Source organism: Heteronotia binoei, chromosome 7 (genome assembly GCF_032191835.1).
Source record: "Heteronotia binoei isolate CCM8104 ecotype False Entrance Well chromosome 7, APGP_CSIRO_Hbin_v1, whole genome shotgun sequence".
In the NCBI taxonomy this organism is placed as follows: Eukaryota; Metazoa; Chordata; class Lepidosauria; order Squamata; family Gekkonidae; genus Heteronotia; species Heteronotia binoei.
In genome coordinates this window covers 19,641,655-19,666,849 of record NC_083229.1, presented here as the reverse complement: position 1 = coordinate 19,666,849, position 25,195 = coordinate 19,641,655, and the positions used below count along the sequence as shown (strand labels likewise).

Sequence of the window (25,195 nt, the reverse complement as noted above, 5' to 3'; positions counted from 1 at the left end):
GTTATGCAATGAGCTCTGTGTATGAGTGAAAACTTGCACGTCATTAAGATGGTTCAAACATTAAAACCAGGATTCATCAAAAAGAGCAGACAGTACAGTCAAATTGCTGGACAAATTGTATGAGAGACTGAACAGTATGCAAACAGCCTAGATGGTAAAATGGTTAACAAGGAGCTTAAAAGGTAGAGCAATGTCCACAATGATACTTTTGTATGCGTTTCTGTGGCAGCAGAAGGCAAATATGTTTTCCTTAAAGAAATGCACACTCATCAGAATATTTACAAAAATTAGCATAAAAAACAGTAACAAGCAGTGCAAACAAATTCAAATATATAGTAAATAGCTTGGTCATGGACAACACTGTAAATGTATCCAAGATGAGAAGAAATTTAGAAGAGAGCAAAGGAAGTCCAAAGCATATGATTTTTTTGATACACTTCCTAGCCAAAGACTTCAGTGTTCTAAAAATAAATGCTAATGTTGAATTTGCTGCTCTGAAAAAAGGACAAGGAACCAAGATACACTTCCCAAAAGACAGGCAATGGAACTTTAGTACTGGAGTGTTCTGAGAACTACTCCAAGAACTGGCATAGTCTGATAGTGGTCTGTGAATAAAATAAAGAAGAAGAAAAACTAGATTGGGCACTGCTACAGCCAAAGTTGTCAACACTGTTCTTAAGAGAAATGTTGGACACATGCTGAATATCCCTGAAGCCTATTTCTGTAGCCTTGAATAAAATGTAGAGAAATGGCTGTTTTATTGCTGATGGTATTGAAATTTGGAAGAAACTGACGTATTTATTTCCTTCATTATGTTTTCCCCTGGAATTAAATCCAAGCAACTATATAAACTAAACCCAAGTAACTATATAAACTAAGCTTGCTATTTCTGTTTGGTTCTTGAATTTGTTAAACAGCTTCATTATGCTGTACCTATTTGTATGGAAGACTTGGTATGAATTCAATAAGACACAGGCAAAAGCTCATTTTAAAGCGTATTACATGGCAGTGATGGAAGCAAGGAAACAACATCTTTCCTCCTTCATCGTGTCTACACAGTGAAGGCCAGCAGAGCTGTTCCGGATGGTCAGAGGTCTGTTGGGATCTGGCCTGCAGGGGGACATGGACTGTTCAGTGTCCTGTTTGGGACTGTTTTGCTCAGCACTTTGTTAATAAAACCTCTCACATCTGTTCCACTGACAGGGTCAGATGCTGTCAAGGAGCCAGCTTGTCCAACTGTATGAAATACTTTTCAGTTTATTCAGTCTGAAAATGTGGATGGGATCCTTGAAAGTTTAAAGCCTACCACCTGCCTGTATGACCATTGCCTTCCTGGTTATGTAAATATATGGGGGTGGGGGCTGGCTAAAATGGTCTGAGAACTAATTAGTGCTTCCTTAAGAGAGGGAGTGCATCCCCCAAGCCTTCTAAATAAACTTCTCAGACCCAGGATCTCAGTAATTATCAACCAGTGTTCCATTCTTGAGCCAGATAATTGAACAGGCAGCCGCTGGACAACTTCAAGCTTTCCTGGATGAGGCAAACTGTTTAGATCCTTTCTAATCTGGGTTAGGCCTGGTCATGGCACTAAAAGCGCCTTGGTTGCCTTGAGTGAGTGCGACTCCAATGATTCTCCTTGACCTCTAGGTGGCTTTCAATGCCATCCTTCTGGACTGCCTACCTGGGCTGGGAATGGGAGGCGCTGTTTTCTGGTGGTTCTAGTCCTACACCTATGAGGTAGGTTCCAGAAGATGGCACCAGGGGACTGCTGCCCAGCATCTTGGCCTTTGGCCTCTGAAGTCCCACTGGGTTCCATATTGTCCCTTATACTCTTCAACATTTATATGAAACCACAGGGTGAGGTAATCCAGAGATTTGGGAGTGGTCTGTTACCTATAGTCTCAAGTTTATTTTGCAGTTCTAACTGATCCCAGGGTGGCTGTAGAAACCCTGAAATGCTTGGATGCATTTTTCGAGTGGAAAACTGAAGCATAATCCCAACAAGATGGAAGTACTACTGATGTACAAAAGATCTGATCTGGGATTTAAAGTGTCGCCTATTCTGGATGGGGCTGAACTCCCATTGAAGCAAAGGTCCTCAGTCTGGGGATGCTCTTGGATCCAGGCCTCCTTCTGGATAAGCAGTTGGCAGCTATGGCCAAGAGTGACTGGTTAAGCCAAATGTAGCCTTTCTGGGACAGAAAAGATCTGGCCACTGTGGGGCATACCCTGGCTACAGCTAAATTAGCTTATTACAATGTGGTCTATGTAGGGCTGCTCTTGAAAAGTGTTTGGAAGCATCAGCTGGTAGAACTGGAAGCATCAGCTGCATCAAATGCTGCAGCCAGGATGCTGACTGGCATGGGTCATAGGGATGATATCACTTGAGTCTTGGTCCATCTACACTAGTTCTCTATTTGCTTCTGGGCATAATTCAAGGTGCTAGTATTGACCTCCAAAGCCCTGTATGGTTTGAGACCAACAAACCTGAAGGGCAGTTTATTCCTTTATGAACCCACCTGACCATTATGGGTGTCGTCAGAAGCCCTGTTTCAGGTGCCCCTACCTTCTGATATTAGGCAGGTGGCAACCAAGAGGGTGCTTTCTCAATTTTGGAACCAAAACTCTGGAACTCTTTCATTAGGGCGATTCCTCTGTCACCTTCGATTATCATATTCAGAGCATTTTTTGTAGCACCAACTCCTTTGCATATTAGGTCACACACCCCCAATGTAAGCTCCAGGAGGATTGGCTACATCGTGGGGGTGTGGCTTAATATGCAAAGGAGTTCCTGCTACAAAAAAAGCATGTTTCACTAGCGAGTGAAGACTTCCTTGTATTGTCTGTCATTTCCTCAGTACTCCTTTCTTCCTGGCCAATGTTTTGATATTTTTATATCACTGTATGTTAGTTCTACTTTTAACTGTTTTAAAGATGTGGGGGAGGCGTTTGGGGGGGGGGTTGGCTTTAAATGGTGATTTTATTATGTACATTTAATTTATTATGTAGCTGCTGGCAGGATATATATTTTGTAAATAAATAACAGAATTCTCCAAATATTCATGATTAACTTGCTGAACTAGAGATAATTCACCACCCCATGATACTAAATATCCAGTAAATTAAATCATCAAATCATCTTTCAGTGTTCTTTCAGCTGTAAAACTAATCAGAAAAGAATTCAAAATAAATAATTGTTTTAAAATGCATATATTGCTTTCTAAAAATGATGGCACTCACTGGTACTGAGTACTGGCATATTTTTTCCAAGCTCTCCCAAATCCTAAAGCCAGTTTGGTGTAGTGGTTAAGTGTGCAGACTCTTATCTGGGAGAACCAGGTTTGATTCCCCACTCCTCCACATGCACCTGCTGGAATGGCCTTGAGTCAGCCACAGCTCTCGTAGGAGTTGTCCTTGAAAGGGCAGCTGCTGTAAGAGCTTTCTCAGCTCCAGCTACCTCACACGGTGTCTGTTGTGGAGGGGAGGTAAAGGAGATTGTGACCACTCTGAGATTCAAGGTATAGGGTGGGATATAAATCCAATTTCTTCTTCTTCTAAACCTTGTGTGCTGGCCAACCCCACTCAGCCAGAGAACGAAAGTGATCCCTCAAGAACAGCACAGAGAGGACCTTCAGGGGGAAAAGGAAATTTGTGGAAATTGGCACAACCTTGTGTGTGTGCATAAAAGGTACTGGCCCTTTTGTTTTCTTAAACACAAAAAGCACTGAGAATATGTATTAGGTTTATAACAACCACCAAGAAAGTACTTTTAGATAAAAACCCATGATTAAATAGTCTTCTTAGTGACTTAAATAAAACCCACACTGTACCCAACTGTTAAACAGCAATATTCAATTCTACAAGTGCTGGAGTAGGGGCAATCTTCCCCGATTCCTCCCTTCTGTGTCGGCTGAAAACACATGTCAGAAATGTTCCTCTTGCAGGACAGGGGAACCCAGAAATAGCTTGTGCCCATGGAAATCCAGGCAGGATGTAAGTCATTGTCTTTCCACAGAAGTCCCTCGCATGTGCAAAAGATCATATGCTAAGAAGCCCATTTCAGCCTATTCTGCAGCTGTCCCATGGGCATTGGTAGACCCAAAGAATTAGACCTAGAGGAATTCCCCACCCTCTTCAATTTGTGGGGAGACAGGGTTGCCAGCCTCCAGGTGGGGCCTGGAGATATCCTGCTTTTACAACTGACCTCCAGCTGGCAGAGAACAGCTCCCCATGAGAGAATGGCTGCTTTGAAGGGTGGACTCTACGGCATTGTACCATCCTGAGGCCCCTCCTCCAAACCCCATCCTCTCCTGAATCCACCCCCAAAGTCTCCAGGTATCCTCCAACACAGTCTTGGGTACCTGAGGGGGGGGGGGGAAATTCATTTTTCAACACATCAAAACTTATTTTACTATTTTAACTAGAATAACTTACTACATAAACACATACTAAGAACACTGCACATAAAATTATACTGAGGTGGATCCAATGCCATGTTTCAGTGGACACAAGGACTTCTGCCCATGGAGCACAAGTTTGTTTGTTTTGCTCTTTCCTTCTGCAACAGCATAAATGCTCCCCCCCGCCCCCTCCTTCCAATTCCAGGGGCCATTTTAGACTGCTGCGGAAGGAAGGAGCCAAGAAAGTCACACTCCAAAGGTTAAAGTCCTTGTTCCTAATGCACTTGGAACTCCCTGAAGGTTTGGTCCATACGTAAATCTTCAAAGTACAAATGCCTTTGTTTGTCAAAAGCAGTAATTACCAAGATAACCATGTTAAAGACAAAGCTGCCAGCTGAGTGCTGAGGTACTTAAGTATATCTCAGCCTTTGCAAGCGGAAACAAAAGGAACAAGATAGAATTTGAAAATAGAAGCTGTTATGGATATATTTATAAAAGACCTGTCCTGTTTTCAGTTTCCTTCGGAAATCTATCATAGCATCCTGTCATTCCGGAATGGGGATGTGAATCAATAGAGTATCTTCCTAATTTGACATTTAAGTCCTATGCATAAAACATGATAGGATCCTAAGCAAAAAGTTTACCAGTCAAAGTCTCCTTTGGCGGGAGTTCTAAATTGGCAACCAAATTTTTGATGGGCCAAAATTTAACTAGACACACTGCCAGGATTAGGGATTATTAAAGTTGGAGGAAGTATGTTTTTAAGAAATTTATTTTTCTTTATTTATATGAAGCTTAAAGAGAAGACAAACAAAAAACCCTCTCACCTCGAACAGGCCTTCAAAAAGAACCTTGTTGCATTGGAACCAAAATTAAAATGAGAAAAATGCATCACCTTAATATAACAAATTACATTCAATACTCAGTAATGCTATAAGGTACATCTTAGTGATGACAGCATTTCCGTGCTGTACCTTCAACAACACTATGTTCTGGAAAAAACTAACAACTTTTCACGTAGTCCATCCTGTTTCCCACTGACAATTAAGAGTCAATGTACTAGCCCATTTTAAACCATCATTCCATAAGAGTGGCTCTTACTGTATGGCAGACATACAATTTCCACTTGTATATGGTGCTCCATCTTGCTTTTCGAGGCATCTGAGCATTCTCCCAGCTTCCCTGAACTTTGGAGGGTTTTTTTCTCCCTTTTTCAGTACCTCCACTGCCACAACCTGGCCTTTGTAAATATTATCCACAAAGACTGGGGTGTCAAACATGTGGCCCAGGGGCTGAATCAGGCCCCCAAGCAACTGGCTGTCACCTGCTTCTTTCTCCCTATCTTTTGCTTCCTTCTGCATAACAGCTTACTTTGCAAGCCTTGCTCAATCGCACAAGAGCTACAGAGCAAAGCCACTATTTTCTCCATTGACTGAGGCTCCTCCCTTGGGCAGGAAGTGGGGGAGGCAGAGCTTATTTTGCCAGGCTCTCTCAATTGCACAGCAGAGCTACTGAGCCAAGCCTCTCTTCCTTCTATTGGGTGAGGCTCCTCCCCTCCTAGTCCCCTGGGGAAGGAAGGAAAGAGCCAGAGCTTCCTTTGCCCAGTTCCCTGGATCCCATGGGTGAAATACAATGAAAGCATTTTTAAGACCAACAAGTGCTAATGTTTTAAGTTTTAACAAAATCTTTAATAGTGTTTGTGTCCTTTATAAAGTTTATATCTCTGCTACCTTATCTTAAATAGATACACACATGGCCCAGCCCAATATTGCTTGGCCTGACAAGGTCTCATTTATGTCAGATCCAGCCTTCATAACAAATGAGTTTGACACTCCTGCACTAAGAGGCCCAGGGCTCCCAACTATCCTACACTGCTCCAAGGCTCCACCCTGTGCTAGCATCTCCTGCTACCCAGCTCTGGTTACTACAGGGACAGCTTACTGCACTTGTGCTCCACAAGAGTGTTAGCGGTTTGCCAATGCACTGACTGCCCCCCCCCCATGTCCACTTTCAAATGGTACAGAGAACAGCTACCAGCATTAAAAATGCTAAAATACTTATTAAAAAGAAAATGTACACATAGTCTCAGCACAGCAACAGATTGAACTAAGGATCCAAAAGAAAAGCATGAACACATAATTTCTCCATCCCTCACTCTGTACATGCCCTAGCTGATCTTATTCTAAGGAAGGTTCTTTAACTTAGGGGCTGCAGTATTTTAAAAGCTGCTATGACCTTGGAGTCTTTGTTCAGGCCTGAAGCCCTCCACATGGCAATGGTGGCCTGCAGGAGCACAGCTGAAAAAGCTTCTTCCTCCTAGATGAAATCAGCCAAAAAAGAGCCCTCGCCTCTATGCCAAGGGACTATCTCAATTTGTCCATCCCTGAGGGTAAAAAAACCAAAACTTTGCCAAACTCAGCAGAAAGATACATTTTATCTTAGACCTCTCAAACCTAAAACCTCCCAAACTTATCTTCACTGCTAGATTATCAGCTTCTAGCCAGAGCACTGTCTCCAGGCAAGAAGGCTGTTAAAGCCTAACTGGGTGAGGCTCACCTTCCTTCTCCTGACTGTTCTCCTCTAACAGGGAGAAAAACTTTTGAAAACTCAAGGTAAAGGGTTTGTCCACTCCAGACCTCTGAAGTAAAATGCATTCCTTCACATATGCAAAAACAGTACTGTGGACAGACACAGCTGTGCCACTGCCACTAGCTACTCTTAACTAAGATCCATGTGTGATTTCCATTAATGAAACAATCCAGCATGCTTTGGGCTTCCAAACCAGGATGGTATCACAAGCTAGAATCTAGCTACTACATTTCTGCAGCCAAATCCAGACCAGATTACAGCAGTGATGGTTAAAACCAGATCTAAGCAAAGAATGAGGATCCAGCTTGTTTTAGAGGGAACGCAACCTCATCTAAAGAAACAGGTTCACACTTCAGGGTTATTGTAAAATTCATTTCTGCAGATAAGCAGTGCAAATAAATAAATAAATAGTGCCTTTAAATAATGTGATTGGATTCCCAGCTGCATGTCATCCTGGAAAAACAAGGTATGGCCACAACTATCCATGTTTTGATTACATCAGTGTCTGGTTATTGCAATCTACATGGGACTAACTTTGAAGAACATTCAGAAACTTTAGTTGACATAGAACACAAATGTTATACAACCAACTAGTTTAACTTCACAGGATTATCTCACCATGATTTCTAAACCTACACAAAACCTACTGTCCATCCCCGGACCAAAGGACGCCAGGCTGTGCTCTATACGAGCTAGAACCTTCTTGGTGGAAGCACCAGAAATATGGAATGCCCTCCCGGAGGCCGTAATGGCCCTGCGGGATCCTTCGCATTTCTGCAGGGCCTGCAAAACTGAACTATTCCGACATGCCTTCAACATCTAACTGGGAGGGAACTGCCACCTCACACCGATGAGCAGCTACGAACATTATAGGATCGTGAATAGGAACAGAAAAAAAAGACCCCTCCATATTGAAGTTGTATAGCACCACAAAATGTTTTAAATTGTATTTTATTGGTTTTAAATTGTTTTATAGAACTGATTGTTAGCTGCCTTGAGTCTCCTTGCGGAGAGGGCGGGATAGAAATTTAAAGTAATAAATAAATAATAAATAAACACAGTCAGTGCTAGTGCTTCATTTAAAACCCCCAGCAGTCCAGGTACCTTAGGGATCCTATTTTCTCTATAAACATGATTGACTGTTAAGAACATCCTCAGAAGCTATACACTATGCATGATCTTCTTTGGAAGCAAGATAAGCAAAGACAGAGAAGGGCTTTTCCAGTAGAGACATCTGATCTATGGTAATCCCTCCCTGAGGTTATTCACAGACAGATGATCCTTCTGAGCTTTAGGCACCATCAAAATGTTTTATTCTCCTGGGCATTTGGTGAGAACTTATATTTTAATTAGTGCTTTGGATGGCTTCCAATTCTTAATTTTAATTCTGTTGCTACCTTTGCATCATGGCTCTTTTACTACTGCATGGCTGTTTTTATTACTCCTGTCGAAATTTTAGAATTGGTTTGTCTGTTGTTTTAGCTATACTGTATTGCACTATTGTTTTATATCTGATTTTGAAATTACCAAGTACCTTCGGCTAGGAGGCATTCACTGTTTTAAATAATTATAAATTTGAATTCTCACATGCAGTTTAATGTTCTACCTCAAGTATGCATCACTTTGCACAAGGAGAACCACTGAAATGAAACAGAAAATGATTTATTGGAAGCAGAACAACATGAAGCATAATTGGAAAGTAATGTCAAATGCATGATATTGACAATGTTGAAGGTTTTTTCAGCCTCAAAAGAACTTTTGTTTGCCTACCATTACAAAACAATTGTTTTGCATGGCTTTTATCTCTGCACCTGGCTCATCATTTCCAGCACTGTTGTGTATTTTGAGTTGATAGCAGTCTTTACTCCAATATAGAAAGCATATTTAACCCTATATTTCCAACTTTAATACTGGCATATTAAATTCCCCAAAACTTTAAAAAAAACCCTCTTTAATATGTAATTTATTTAAAAGATTTCCATTGCCTCCCTCTGTAGAATCTGCCTGAGGCAGCTGTAAAAGGTAGCTGCACCTGTGACATATATGCATTATATAAAGTTATGTGTTAATGATTATTCACAAGTCTACTCAGTTTGAATAAACGTATCATGAATTATCATACGCATACAAGGTCTCATTTATGTCAGATATGGCCCTGAGTTCAGCACCCCTGCTTTATACAAAAGGAAAGACTACATGTCTGTCTATGCCAGGGATCCTCAACATGGTGCTTATGGGCACCATAGTGCCCACCAGTACTTCCCTTGGCATCCACTTAGCTTGTCCGAAACTGGATGGGGCGACTCTGAGGCAGGACTCATTGTTGGCTGCCCTCATCCAAATTAAAGCACTTCCCACCAGAGGATCAGAAAGACAAGGAAGCACCTGAGCTTTCCTTAGTCATGGTGTAGTTCCATTCCCCCTTCGGGCTTTTCTTCTTCCCAGGAGTTTTAAGGAGGAAGGTATTCCATTTGGCTCTGCCTCCTGCAACAACCATTTGGGATTCTGCTCACTACTCAATTTCAAAATTCCAGATGTTCCTGCAGGTTCAAAAAAATTCAGAGATCTGATCTGATCTAGGCAATGTGGTATCTTCTCACACTGATTTCCAAGCCAAAGTGCAACAATACACCAGCTAGACATCAAAGGCCTGTTGGAACAATTCAGTCTTACAGGCCCTGCGGAAAGTGGAAAGATCCCACAGGGCCCTTATGGCCTCCGAGAGAGCATTCCACAGTTCTGGTGCTGCCACCGAGAAGGTCCTAGCCCGTGTCAAACGCAACCTAGCCTCCTTTGGTCCAGGGATGGACAGTAGATTTTTTGTCCCTGAACACAGTGCTCTCTGGGGAACATGTGGAGAAAGGCGGTCCCGCCTTGCTAGTCCAATTTACCTATGATAACAGAGAGGCCCACATTAAGTTCCAAAATAATTTTAAGATGAAAAGAATTAATTGCAACATCGAAGGATCAACAAAATTTTTGCCAAATATATCTTAAAATGTACCAGTAAGGGAGCAATATTCAGAAACATTCCAGTTATTTCAGCTTGCAAAAATCAGTATGCAACATTTTTCTTTAAAATAATAGTCCTAGAACACAGCAGGGAAAATACTACATGAAAATAGCACACATTACCCTTTCAGCAGCATCCATAGCCCAGAGGCTCATAAGACTTTTGAGGATACCATATGTGTTTTCTTTAAAAGAAATACTCTTAGTTGTTATAGGAGCAGACAAAACTGAGGGAAGATTTACTCAATGATCAGGAAGAAAAAGCTAAGTAAGAAAAAAGGCTCCATGTTTTCTGGGGGAACAAGAACAGCATAACCTATCCTCGACAGAATTCATAGATCAGGTAAGCAGCTCCCTTACCATGCTTTTGCACCTGGAAACAAAGCTGCAACAGCTTTAAAAAAATAATCATCATCATTTATATTTAATAAGCTATTTGTGACCTCTCCTTAATGACCAGAATACAGTTCCCATAATTCAAGCTCATGTAGCCTACCGACTAGATTACTATAATGAATTCTCTGGGTGGTAGCTCTTGAAGGCTATTCAGAAGCTGCAGAATGCAGCTGTTCACCTCCTGACTAGATTTAATAGTAGGATGTATATTTTGCCAGCCTTGGCTCATCTTTAATCAGTTTGAGGTCATATGAGAGGAGATTCCCTCCTGTATCAACCTCTCAGTGGTTTTAAGACTGGCTCAGGAGGCTAAGCTCAAACACCAGCTATAAGTAGAGGAAGACCAAGAGATGTACATAACAACATGGTAGCACATTTTTAGGAGAGCCCCACGGCGCAGAGTGGTAAAGCTGCAGTCCTGCAATCCTAAACTCTGCTCATGACCTGAGTTTGATTCCAGCAGAAGCTGGGTTCAGGTAGCCGGCTCCAGGTTGACTCAGCCTTCCATCCTTCCGAGGTCAGTAAAATGAGTACCCAGCTTGCTGGGGGGGGGGGGGGTGTAGACTGGGGAAAGCAACGGCAAACCACCCTGTAAAAAGTCTGTCGTGAAAACGTGAAAGCAACGTCACCCCAGAGTCGGAAACAACTGGTGCTTGCAAAGGGGGACTACCTTTACCTTTTTTAGCACATTTTTACTGTGACAGAGTCTAATGCTTAGAATCCAAATTTCACTGGTGTTTCAGCCACTGTAATAGGATACATTTCTGTTCTCAGTATCAAACTCTAGGACAGTAACTCCTTGCATTCTTTCTAAAAAAACATCATAAAGTATCTTTCTCACCCATAACACTTCACTCTACATGGTTATGCCTCTTACTTCCAAAGACATGGAAAGTACCAAAGCTTAGTTTACATTGCATCAAAGATTTCTTGTTATCTATACTCTGATATTTCTTGAACCTTCCCACCGTAGCAATCAAAACTCAAATGGACAGAGGTTACTTCTTCATTAACAGAAGGAAAATCAGGTTGCAGTACAAACTCCTCAGAAACCAGTCTGTATCAGTGCTAGCCTCTACGCAAGAAAATTCAATATACTGTGAGTGCTATTCATTACATAGCCACAGGAGCAAAGAAATACTTTGAAAGGCAAAAAATATCGCAATAATTAAGGGTAGAACTTAAGGCATACATACTCTGTTTTTAAAATTCCAGTGTTGAGAACTACACAGACTTCTGGAAGATATTCATATCAGGTCCCTGACCTCAACGTTGGTATTCAACAGGGCTTTTTTTGAGCAGGAACACACAGAAACGCAGTTCCGGCAGGCTTGGCATCAGGGGTGTGTGGCTTAATATGCAAATGAGTTCCTGTTGGGCTTTTTCTACAAAAAAGCCTTTGTATTCAAGGTGTTGATTGCAACCTTTAAAGCCCTATGCGGTCTGCGACCCACATATTTGCAGGATCATCTCTCCTGGCACACCCCCCAAAGAGCATTATGCTCTTCTAATAACTAAATGCTAATGATCCTGGGACCAAGGAGTATTCACCTGGCTTCAACCAGAGCCAGAGCCTTCTCACTGGTGGCTCCAGCTTGATGGAATGTGCTTCCCACTGAGATCTGGGCCCTGAAGGATTTAGTATAATTCAGCAGGACCTATAAGATGGAAATGTACTGATAAGCGCATGTGGATGAGGTCAGGGAAATTCCCATCTATACAGATTCTCTATCTCTCCCTTCCCCTCTCTTTCCCTGGTGCCTATATAGCAAATCTATGGGCCATCTTAGAAACTGTATTGTTGGAACTGTTTTAATTGATATGTTTTAATCTTATACAGCACTTTTTTGGTGGAAAAAGCCCAGCAGGAACTCATTTGCATTTAGGCCACACCCCCTGGCATCACCATTGTTTCATACAGGGCTTTCTGTAGAAAAAGCCCAGCAGGAGCTCATTTGACTATTAGGCCACACCCCCTGGTGCCAAGCCAGTTGGAACTGCATGTCTGTGAGTTCCTGCTCAAAAAAAGTCCTGATCTTATATATGTTCTGTTTATTATATGCTGGAACTTGCTGAGAGCCCCACATCAGTGTGGGCAGCAGGATACAAATCAAATTTAAAAAAATATACATGAAGCTGACTTATACTGAATCAGACCATCAAGTCCATCAAGGTGAGCAGTGTCTACTTAGACTGGTAGCTGCTCTCTAGAGCTAAGGTAAAGAACTTTCACATCACTGACTACCTGACACTTTTAATGGAAATGACAGAGAATGAGCCTGGGACCTTCTGCAAGCCAAGCAGATGCTCTACCACTGAGCCACAAACCCTCCCACAACATGATAAATAACTTCAGCAATTTTCCTGTGCCATTCAGGCTTGTTACCTCCATTAAAGCAAACTGCAGCCGACAATCCATGGCCATTGCCCATGGACACTAGATAACAGCAAAAAGCCAACAAAACCAGATACTCTGAAGAAACACTTAAGTCCACTTTTTTTTTTATTTGCATTTTTTTACTAAGCCCATAAGCTTTCCCTTCCTATTAACATAAGATATGACTAATTTTCTTTGGTTTTAAGTGCTGGCACAAAAATTTAGCAGCCAGACTTATTTTTCAGCCTTCAGTTTTGCATCTTAATGGTTATATTTTCTAATTATTGCTACCACAAAGAACCTGTTAGCAGTTTCTTGCAATTTTATTCAAGCAATAAGAAAATTGTTGCAGCAAATAAACAGATACAAGGGGTTACCATGGTTGGCATCACCACAACAAAAGGCTAACCTCTACCTATAGCCTAACTTCTCCCCAACTTCTCATAATTAAATTACCGTACTGCTTTAAATTACTGGGACTGACATATCTGAGGACCGCCTTTCCCCTTACACGCCCTGGAGGTCATTGTGATCTGCCACACAACACCTCCTTGACCACCCCTGGCCCGAGGGACATCCATCTTGCCTTGACCAGGGCCAGGGCTTTCTCTGCTCTGGCCCCTGCCTGGTGGAATCAGTTCCTATGGAGATCCAGGCCCTATCTGAGTTACTACCATTTTGTAGGGCCTGTAAGATAGAGCTATTCTGCTGGGCTTTTGGCTGAAGCGGTGGACATCCTATTCCAGCTACTATTTCATCAGTTGGCCTCCCTTGTTGTGACATCATGTTTTGCTAGGGGGATATCTTATTTATTATTGCCATCTTTTCTTTTAGGGCCAAAAATTGCTTCATTTTGTGCACTTCCCGCCTGTGATGCACCTAACTTTGTTTTATTGTTCTTTGTTTGCCAATTTTATTGCATTGTTTTAAACTTAAAATTGTAGGTTTTTATTGTTGTTCAGTTTGTGTTGTGATCCACCTTGAGCCCATTAGGAGAAAGGGCAGAATATAAGCCTACTAGATAAATAAACAAGCAAGTTCCATTTAATTGCACATCAGAGCCAGCATACAAAGCAACTGGTTAAGCAATGAATTTATTACTGAACATTGTAAAGCTAAGTTGACATATAAACAAGCAATGACAAGAACTTCATTTTTACGTCATACAAAACATTCTGATGTGAAATTATAAACAAGCTTCGGGTTGGACTGAGCCAGCTTTTGCACTCAGTCTTGGTTGATTTCCCTCCTTACGGCAACCCCCATTTCCACAGTTTCTGTCCATGCTGGCCCCATGATCTTGGACACCCTTTTTGGTGGTCAAGTCAGACCAGGGATGGCCAAACTTATTTAACATAAGAGCCACGCAGAATAAAAGTCAGATGTTTGAGAGCCGCAAGACATGAACAAATATTACACACATCTTTATTAAAACTCTTCTTTCTCTGCACAAAGAAGAAAAATGTATTCATTTTACAACAAAACCATGTTACAAAGACTTTTTAAAAAAAAAAAAACCAAAACAAAAGCTGGGAATAACAGTCCCCATAAGACCAGCATAGGGAAAGGTTAGGGAATTATTTTTTGGCACCAGTGTGAAAAGGCAAGACACATGTACCATATAAATCACTGACCACTGTTTGTATCATTATTCATCTCTCTTTGCCTTGACACCAAGGTTAGTAAATACAGCTCCTACAAGAGCTATGAAACTAAGGAAGAACCCTCACTGCCCTCTTTAATTCCATCCCTCCTTCCAGTGGCTCCCACAGTTCTTGTGGTTTCTTTCCCCACTAGGTCTCCGGGCAACCTCTGTGGTGGAGGAGAAGAGCTTGCAAGCCTGCCTATTTCCTCTTCCTTCTATGTTTCATACACAGCAAAAACAGTCACCTACTTATGGGTCAGCACTCAGAGGCTGACTGAGGTCCTGATGCTAAGCATGCTTACTTGAGAGTATGTGTGCATTAGGTTCCACCTTGACCTCTGAGAGCCACACAATATGCATGAAAGAGCCACATGTGGCTCCCAAGCCAAAGTTTGGCCACCCCTGAATCAGACTCTTTCATTCCATTTTAACCTGAGGAGAAACTGGTTAGATTCAACACTTTGTACTTCTACCAAGAATTCTGCCAGTCACTACAACAAAACCATTGCTGAAAATACTAGGAGGAACAATGACCTGGCACTTGGGATTTGTGATGCCCTGAATTAATATACTCCATAGAATGCAAAGAGGAGCATACGGGGTGGGGGGAGTCTAGTTGATTTTAAAATGTGACCTTTTGCTGACCTGTGTTACGTGATCACATATAAAGAGAGAGAAGAACTAGAACTGCATTTAATTTTCTCAAGTACAATTTCAGTTTGTAATTTAAGAGCACTTCAGGCTCTCTGTTTCTAATGTTTCCTTTCTAAATAAGATACCGGTACTTTTTTATTAGACCCTCTTTTAAAAGCTTGCCACAGGGGGACAATTTATTTGCTTCAGCCACTCAGTACAAATATCTACTTCAACCTTTTCACTTAATACAATCACTAGAAGACCATCCCTAGGATTCTCTTTCCTCCAGCAAACTAAAATGCAGTAGTTAATATTATATAAAGTCACAAGGACATCAGTACAAAATCAAGCAATCTGGCTTACTTTGGGGGGGAGGGGGAGAGAAGGACACCATAATCAATAAGCGTAATAAAGTTTATTGCCTCTTGTCCCCGCTAAGAATTCATTCCGTTAGTTATGACATGAAAACAAGGAATTCACATTTCTCCAATGCCTTTTTAGCATTAAAAATAAATATGAAAACAATGTTCTGATTTCTCTCATAGACTTAATGAAAAGCAGAATGCTGATTCAAAAGACTAACTGAAGAATAGGATTAAGTGGGTTTTGGAAGCACTGAACTGGTCTTGATTTGTCTAGTCCTTCTTCTGTAGATTAACAGAGCTTTTTTGGGGGGGGGGCTTAACATTTTTAATAGTTTCTTTATAAAATTAACAAGTTTCTATGTCAGGCTGCAAGAGTAGCTCTGACTTCCTTCTTTAGAGGGATAATTAGATGTTTAGGCAAAATCAAGTCTGAAAGATAGAACAGTTGAGATTGGACGCTGTCATGCCAGGTTGTACACATGCTCTTCTGTAAAGAGCAATCTGGAATTAAAGAGCCAGTAACCCCTGAGGCAAAAGGAAGTCAGGACTGAATGAAGAGCTGGCTGCATTCTTGAGCCAGCTGACAACCGGCAGCAGTACTGGGCTGACTGCAAGGACAGCTAGAGACATGTGGACACCACGGTGTGCATGCAGGGACAAGTGCCCCTCATCTCAGGAGCGTGGCAAACTGAAAGTCTGAATTAATGGCACTCCAAAACCAAATGAGATTTTCCACACACAACTGACCTAATCCTCCTATTCTATTATCTAATTACTTAGAAGTACTGACGTTGTCAATATACGAGAACTACCTTTAATGGGAAGGCAAATAAAGCAAATCTTTTAGAATGTTGTTTTATGCTTCTCCTAAACAAAACAAAGGAAAAGCCTATTTAAAACTTCACTGTGCAGATAAATAAAAAACTCTCAGAAATACCTGCCCTATAATAAACTGCAAGGACACCATTATACTATTAGTTTCAAGTGAAGATGACGCAATGAATACCAGAAATGCAGCATCATATAAGGATTCATGTAGAGATGGTATGAATAACAATATGCCCAATCCTTAAGGTTTTTAATATCAGTTTAATAATTTCTGTAAACGTCTAACCATTACAATAAATGCAACGCTGAAAATACTAGTTTATTCTGTCACAATCCATCCCACATCGTATCCATATATACACACACAAACACAGCATCAAGTATCTGCATGTCTGTTCCTGATTCAGAATAATGATACTTAACTGCTATCATTCAGAAAGAAGAAAGTAATCAGACTAAGTTGATCAATGCTACAAATAGCCAGCATCATTGCATCACTGAGAATTGCCTTCCTCACTTACTCAGTATCATCCTCCACCCAGTGATCAGTTCCTCTACCACAGCATACCATTTGTAAGTGATCTCCAAGGCTTTGCCGCTTAATTTCCTATTGCTTCATTATGCTCTGCTACTCTATATAACCTTTTCCTTTATAAATACATCACCAAACATTTCTGCTTCTGCCGCATCTGCTATTACCATGAAGACAACATGAGCAAAAGGGCACAGACAAAACACTCATTTAACAATCAAACCCCCTATGAGCTCAGAAACATAAAGAGTGAGAATTATATACGCTAATTATCTGCGAGAATGATGCTACAGATATTTAAAAGGTTGGCCATTACATCAGTTGCCCCTACCAACATATAAACAGCAGAGGTGACAAGCGTTTAGTTACCTCTTCTAGCAGCGTGACGGTATTCCTGCAGTTCTGTAGCCGGGTAGTAAAGCTGGATGTTGTTGGAGAGTTGTAATCCTCTGTGGTCTCAGAAATAAACTCCGACACAGTGATCTGGTCCGGCATGATCCTGCCCAGCGGAGAAAGACAATCACGGAGAAAGAAGAGGAGAGACGGAGTATTAAAGACAAGGCATGGCACCCAGACGCTTTAGGGGAGGGAGGAGTGTCATGAGAATATATTTCTTCGTTCTGCACCCAGTTTGTCTCCTAACCACTCCGGCACCCTGGCTGGGAATGAAGGAGAACGGGAGATGCCCTTCAGATCCCGCAGCAGGCAGATGTCTTCACTGGGCTGGTTCAGCCCCAATGAATTATTAGGCTCCCCTGCTCTTCTTTTGGCAGAAGGCTGTGTGGGGCGGATGGGTGACCATTTCCACCTTAGAGCCTTGCAGCTCAAGCTCATTTCTCCTTGAAGGAGGGAAAGGAACATCCCTCACAGGCTCTGTCCTTGCCCCACCTTGGATCCCTTCTTTAAATAAAAGAGGGCATCCTCTTCCTCCACCACTGCCTATCCAAGTCTCCATTCCGTGTGTCCCCCCCACCATGGTCTCCAGCTTTACATCATCCTGGACCCTCTTGATCAAGGAATTGGAGGCACGGACATCCAGGACAGACTCTTTCCCCCCTCCCCAACAGATATTTAAAGAAGAGAATCCTCAGATACATTCCTCCAAGACCCCCTCCAAAAACCACCCTTTTATTAGAGGGGGCGTCTCCAGTACCTTAAACCCTCCCCCCTAGGAACTGCGGAATACCTGCTTTTTCACACACACACCCTCCCAGGTTTTTCTAAAGCAACATTCTGACTAGTTCTTGTGCCTCCCTGGCAGAAAAAGAAATGTGCGTGTGGGAAAGAAGAATTAGGAGAAAATAATTCCTCAGCGTTTCTCAGGTGAGGGTGCCAGTAACCAGCCCCACTCCGATCCCACCCGCACTGCAAACCCCCCCCTCCCCACACACACACACCTGGGGGGGGGGCGGAGACAGAAAAGTGCCTACAACCTGGGCTTCCCTGACCCCTTCCCATGGCCAAAGGGGGAGGGCAGCATCCTCACCCCCCATGCCAATCCCCCCCCCAAAAAAAAAACAACTAGCAAAGAAGTCCTCACTTCTGCTCTGCCTGTGGTCTCTCTCTCTTTCCCCCCCCAGCTGAAAATGGAAAAGGGAAAGAGCCAAAAAGGTCTTCACCAGTGTTCCCTCTAAACTGAGTTAGCACGAGCTAGCTCACAGTTAGTTAGCCTCTGGCTCACACCTTTTTGTCTTAGCTCTGGAAGGATGACCCCAGAGCACAATATATGCAGGAGCTCACCACTTGAATGCGAGCAGCTCACAAAGTAGAATTTCTGCTCACAATGCTCTGCAGCTTAGAGGGAACATTGGTCTTCACCCCCCCCCCCACAAAAAAATCCTCCTCGGACCACTCACTCTTTCCCTTCCTTCCCATTTTTTTTAAAAAACCTCCAGGCGTTGAGAGAAATGCAAGGGTGGATTTGCAAAAAAAGACCTCTCACTACCACCCCCTCCAAAAAAAAAAAATCCTCCTCGGACCACTCACTCTTTCCCTCCCTTCCCATTAAAAAAAAAAAAACCCTCTCCCCCCCCCCGCCCCTCAGAGTACTAACTTGCGCAGGCGGCCCCCCCTCAGCTGCACCCCCCAAGCCGGAGTTAGGGGGGGGAGGGAGGGCGAAAGAGGAGGAAGAAGAAGAAAGAAGAAGAGGAAGGCGGCAATTCCAGGAGCCGGGGCAGCAGCGAGACTCCCTTCTCGCTCCCTCAGCCTGCCCGCTCGGACGCGCGCCTCCGCCGTCCGCTGGCTCAGGCTCGCTCCCGCGCGGGCTCCTGCAGCCGCCTCCGCCTCCTCCGCGCCGCCACCCACGGGCAGGCGAGGCGCGCGCGCGCGCGGGGAAGGGAGAGAAGAGGGCGCACGCGCGGCAGGGGGGAGGCGCCCTCGCGCACTGTGACAGTTTTTTTTAAAACTTGTGCGAGGCGGCACGCGCTCGCTCCGCTGAGAGGATCCGATTCACCCCCCCCCCCGTCTCTCTCTCTCTCTCTCCCCCCTCCCTTTCCCTGCCGTGTCACGTGAGGAAAATAAGGAAGTAGATGTGCGCACGCGCTTTGTGCGTACACACTTTTCCTCCTCCAGCCCGCCGCCTTCGCTCTTTTCCCCCTCACCTCGCTCAAAACTTCCCCCTCGCGCGCGCGCGGGCTGCAGATTCCATGCGCGCTTCTCACCGCCGCTCTTTGCTCCCCCCCCCTCCCTCCGGGATCTAGTCGGCGAATGGGAGGTGCGGTTCTATCGCTCTTTCGCCTCCTTCCCACTGTCACCGGCGTTACCATTGGCCGGCGAGCAATCCGGGATTCAACGCTATGAAATAGGGAAGGTGAAGACCTGGCTAGGTTAGGATATGGTTGCCAACCTCCAGGTGGGACCAGGAAAACTCCACCATCAATACTGAGGAAATATTTGCTCCAGTTTTATTTCATCTTTATTCCAGTTGGGGAGCAGTGTAAGGATAACCATTTTATGTTTGCCATCTGAAAGAGCAAAATATTTTCTCCATTGGCTGAGGCTCCTTCGTTGGGGAAAGGGGGGAAGAATAGCCTGCTTTGCCAGGCTCTCTCAATTGCACAGCAGAGCTACTGCGCCCAGCCTCTCTTCCTCCTCCTGGTCCACTGGGGAAGGAAGGAAAGAGCCAGAGCTTCCTTTGCCCAGTTCCCTGGATCCCATAGGAGAAATACAAAGACCAATAAGTGCTAACGTTTTAAGCATGTTTTAAGTTTTTAAAATAATATACGTTCGTTTGTCTGTGTTCTTAATAAAATGTATATCTCTGCTACCTAATCTTAAATAGGTACACAATGGCTCGGCCCAGCCCAACAAGGTCTCATTTATTTCAGATCTGGCCCTCACAACAAAAATTCTACTTTGTGAGCTACTGGCATTAAAGTTGTGAGTTACTGCATAAATTAGTTTGCTCTGGGGCCATTTTTCCTGAGTTGAGACAAAACTGTGTGAGCCGGAGGCTAATAAACTGTGAGCTAGCTCACACTAACTCACCTTAGAGGGAACAGTGATTGCCAGGGAAAATACCTGGAGAAATGTATATATAAATGTATGTTTTCCGCAGCTGAGAACGAAATGTCTGGAAGGAAAACTTTCTCCAGTAGAACACGGCACTTGAGCCCGAAAGATTCGACAAACCCTAATGAAACTATTACTGACCCTTTCCAATGAAGCCCTTCCTGTTATAAATGTATGTTTTATTCTGAGTATCCTCAAAGTTAAACTCTTGGTCTTAAAGGTGCCACTGGACTCAGACTTGGTTCTAAAAATACACATAGTTTATAAAGCAATTGAATACACTGGCACTTTGCCATGACGATCAGAGAAACTGATAGTAGGCTCAGTAAGACTGACTTAATGCAATGCCTGAAGGACTCATTCTGTTTTACAGGAGCCGCAGGGCATGTGTCTTGGCAGACAAGAGCATCCTACCAGGCTGGGGCCATGATAAAAAAAGTCCTGTTCTGGTCGAAGTTAAATGAGTTACCCAAGTGCCGCTGCCAGGTATCACTAGAAGCCTGTGTGAAGCTGCTTCGGAAGGTGAACTTTTTGACATATGACCCTGCTGAGAGTCTGGACTAAAGAGATCAATTCCTCTGGAGAAAAGGGATGCTATGGAAGGTGGACTGTATGGCATTGTGTAACCCACTAAGGTCCCTGTCCTCTCCAGACCCCCTCCCCAAATCCTCACAAATAAAACATACATTTATGCATACATACCAATGTTCCCTCTAAGCTGCAGAGTCTTGTGAGCAAAAATTCTACTTTGTGAGCTACTGCCATTAAAGTTGTGAGCTGCTTAGGCTTCCCAACTCCAGGGCGGGAAACCCCTGAATTTGCAGCCTCCTCCCCCGCTCTCCAAAAATCAGAAGTGGGGGAGGGGGGGAGAACATGCCTGTAGGCATCATGTAGTTGTAGAGCTCCTGATCCATTTGTAAAATGTGTGCCTTTAAGGCTGCGCAGGAAACAGGAAGGGCTTCATTGGAAAGGGTCAGTAATAGTTTCCATGGAGAACGGCCCCTCCCTTTCTTTTGCTTTCGTTTTCACAGCAAGTAGAGTTCTGCAGGAAGAAGATCTAGTAAGTATTTGTGTGTGTGAGAGAGGGAGGGGGCAGGGAATTCCCTGGTTTGGAGGCCCTCCCCCCCTTTAGAAAGCTTGGGGGGGGAGGGAAATGTCTACTGGGCACTCTATTATTCCCTATGGAGAACGATTCCCATAGGGAATAATGGGGAATTGATCCGTGGGTATTGAGGGCTCTGGGGGGGCTATTTTTTGAGGTAGAGGCACCAAATTTTTAGTATAGCATCTAGTGCCTCTCCCCAAAATACCCCCCAGAGGGTCCAATTCTATGAGCCCCAAAAGATGGTGCCCCTATCCTTAATTATTTCCTATGGAAGAAAGGAATTTTAAAAGGTGTGCTGTCCCTTTAAATGTGATGGGCAGAACTCCCTTGGAGTTCAATTATGCTTGTCACACCCTTGTTCCTGGCTCCACCCCCAAAGTCCCCAGATTTTTCTTTAATTGGACTTGGCAACCCTAGAGCTGCTGCATAAATTATTATGCTCTGGAGTCAATTTTCCTGAGCTAAGACAAAAAGGTGTGAGCTGGAGGCTAAAAATCTGTGAACTAGCTCATGCTAACTCAGCTTAGAGGGAGCACTGATACATACATACATACATGGCGCAGAGTGGTAAAGCTGCAGTACTGCAGTCCTAAGCTCTGCTTACAACCTGAGTTCGATCCCAGCGGAAGCTGGGTTCAGGTAGCTGGCTCAAGGTTGACGCAGCCTTCCATCCTTCCGAGGTCGGTAAAATGAGTACCCAGCTTGCTGGGGAGAAAGTGTAGAGGACTGGGGAAGGCAATGGCAAACCACCCCGTGAAAAGTCTGCCGTGAAAACGTCGTGATGCGCCGTCACCCCAGAGCCGGAAACAACTGGTGCTTGCACAGGGGACTACCTTTACCTTTTTAATGTATTTAGTTATTTATTTTATTCTATTTTTAGTCCACCCTTCCCGTAGAACAGGCTCAAGGCGGGTTACATTATAAATGACAATCAACTTTTAAAACTGATTAAAATGTTTGCATTGCCTTCTAAAGTAGGGATGCCAGCTTCCTGGGGATCCCCTGGAATTACAGGTCATCTCTAGACTACAGTTCCACTGGAGGACATGGATGCTTTGGAGGGTGGGCTCTGGGGCACTGCACCCCACTGAGGTCCCTGCCCTCCCCAGGCTTCATCCCCAAATCTCTAGGAGTTTCCCAAGCTGGAGCTGGCAACCCTACCTCCCACCCTTCTGCATTGGTGGCCAGGGGAGACCTGCAAACCTAGTTTGAACATAGTACTTCCCCCCTCACCTTTTGAAAGAACCTATGACAACAAGTGGGAGCCGTTATAGATATACGCAGGTCGTCACGCTCTCAGGGCGCAGGCAGTCCAAGCCAGTCCAAGGTCAAAGTCCAGGAAGTCAAGCAGGGGCCAAGTCACCAAAGCAAAATTGCAAACCAGAATCAGAAGTCAGTGGCCAAAAGCCAAAGGATCAGAGTGCCAAGGAATTCAAGCAGGTCAGGAGCAGGAAGGAGCGTGGATGCAAGCCAGAGAATAGACTTGTTGCTACCACAAGGTTACCAGGTCCTGGGTGGGAGTTATATGAGAGCCTCAATCAGCCTGCTCCCTGGGTGGCAGCGACTTTGCTAGAACTCAGGGCTGAGATATCTGAAGCATAGGCATGCCTCATGTCTTTGCTCTGAAAGTTCTTTCTGGAGCCTGCTTCGAACTCTTGAGATGGGAGGGGGAGAGCTTGGAGGAGATTGATTGTCAACAGCTGACACTGGTGCCTGGAATGTGGGGAGAGTGATTGATGGGCCAGCTGCCCTTCGGCTGAGGAGCTGGCTGGCAACTCTTCCAGGTCTGTTGACCCTTCCAGCTCCCCCTCATCAGGGCTCATAACACTGGTAGTCTCAAGACTCATCCTTTCCTGCCTAATACAGAATCAGACCTTTAGTCCAGGGGTCCCCAACCCCCAGGCAGTGGACCGGTACCAGTCTGTGGCCTGTTAGCAACCAGGCTGTGTGTTGTATAATTATTTAACTATATATTACAATGAAGTAGTAATAAGAAGAAGAAGGAGGAGGAGGAGAAAAAGAAGAAGACGACGACGACACTGGATTTATATCCTGCTCTCCACTCCGAATCTCAGAGTGGCTTATAATCACCTTTACCTTCCTACCCCACAACAGACACCCTGTGAGGTGGGGGAGGCTGAGAGAGCTCTTACAGAAGCTGCCCTTTCAAGGACAACTCTTGCAAGAGCTATGGCTGTCCCAAGGCCATTCCCGCAGCTGCAAGTGGGGAATCAAACCCGGTTCCCCCAGATAAGAGTCCGCACACTTAACCACCACACCAAAATAAAGTGCACAATTGTATCACACACACACACCCCGGGTCCGTGGAAAAACTGTCTTCCACAAAACCGGTCCCTGGTGCCAAAAAGGTTGGGAACCGCTGCTTTAGTCCATCAAGGTCAGTATTGTCTACTCGGACTGGCAGCAGTTCCCAGGTAGAAGTCTTTCATATAGTGTCACCTACTGCCAAATCTGGAGATGGAACCTGGGACCCTCTGCATTCTACGCAACTGTTCTACCTCGGACACTTCTCCCCTTGGCACCTTCAGTTAAAGGATCATGGGTATTAGGAAAGACTTCAGAGAGCTGCTAGAAAGATGGGTTCCCGTTCGGGAGGGGAAGGACAACAATAAGATATGATGCCATAGAATCTATCCCCCAAAACAGCTGTTTCCTCTGGGGAAGTGATCTCTGTAGTCTAGAGATCAATTGTAGTTCTGGATGGGGTTGCCACCCTCCACAAGCCGCTAAGAGACAGCATAAATTTTAAACAAGAAGACAGTGTAATGTATAGGTCAGTGGTGTTTTGACAGAGCTTGCACATAGAACTTCAATTAGACAAGAGCATGCAGCAAAAAGACATTCACAAAAGACAGTTCAAAAACAGTCTTTCCAATCACAAAGGAGTAACAATATTCCAGTATTTAGTTCATAGAATTAAAGGAAGCCCTTCCAAAGACGTCTGTTCTAGATATCAAGACGTTTCATCCATCTTTCTTCAGGCTTATTTATCACTGGAACCCAATCTTTACAATACATTCACAGAAGACCAACAAGGTTTAGAACATGACTGTAAGATTTCCAGGTTCTCCATTCCCCAAAGCAGCTGTTTCCTTCGGGGAAGTGATCTCCGCCCTGAGCCACTCCTGGGAAGGGCGGGATATAAATCCCGAATAAATAAATAAAAAAAAAAAAAATCTCTGTAGTCTAGAGAGCAATTGTAGTTCTGGATGGGGTTGCCACCCTCCAGGTGGTGGCTGGAGACACCCCACTATTACAGCTGATCTCCGGGTGACAGATCAGTTCACCTGGAGAAAATAGCCACTTTGGAAGATGGTCTCTATGGCATTATACTGCACTGAAGTTCCTCCCCTCCTCACGGGGCACCCTTCTCAGGCTCCTCCCTAGGGTTGCCAATCCTCAGGTGGGGGCAGGGGATCCCCCGGTTTGGAAGCCCTCCCCCCGCTTCAGGGTCATCAGAAAGCGGGGGGAGGGGAAGGAAATATCTGCTGGGAACTCTATTATTCCCTATGGAGATTTATTCCCATAGAAAATAATGGGGAATTGATCCACGGGTATCTGGGGCTCTGGGGGGGGGGGGCTGTTTTTGGTGTAGAGGCACCAAATTTTCAGTATAGCATCTAGTGCCTCTCCCCAAAACACCCCCCAAGTTTCAAAAAGATTGGACCAGGGGGTCCAATTCTATGAGCCCCAAAAGAAGGCGCCCCTATCCTTCATTATTTCCTATGGAAGGAAGGAATTGAAAAGGTGTGCCGTCCCTTTAAATGTGACGGCCAGAA

The 25,195-nt window shown here is 44.1% G+C and overlaps 1 protein-coding gene across 6 annotated transcripts in view; it reads right to left on the bottom strand.

The window, feature by feature from the left end:
* Positions 1-25,195, bottom strand: part of ASAP1 (ArfGAP with SH3 domain, ankyrin repeat and PH domain 1) — a 219,472-nt gene that overhangs the window by 117,426 nt on the left and 76,851 nt on the right. For 5 of the 6 annotated variants that reach the window (XM_060243208.1, XM_060243205.1, XM_060243209.1 and 2 more), the window contains exon 3: positions 17,150-17,279. In XM_060243208.1, the coding sequence (XP_060099191.1) occupies positions 17,150-17,279 (130 nt within the window). Of the gene's footprint in view, positions 1-17,149; positions 17,280-18,833; positions 19,043-25,195 lie in introns of those variants that run through there. The other variant, XM_060243207.1, reaches the window with a different exon arrangement.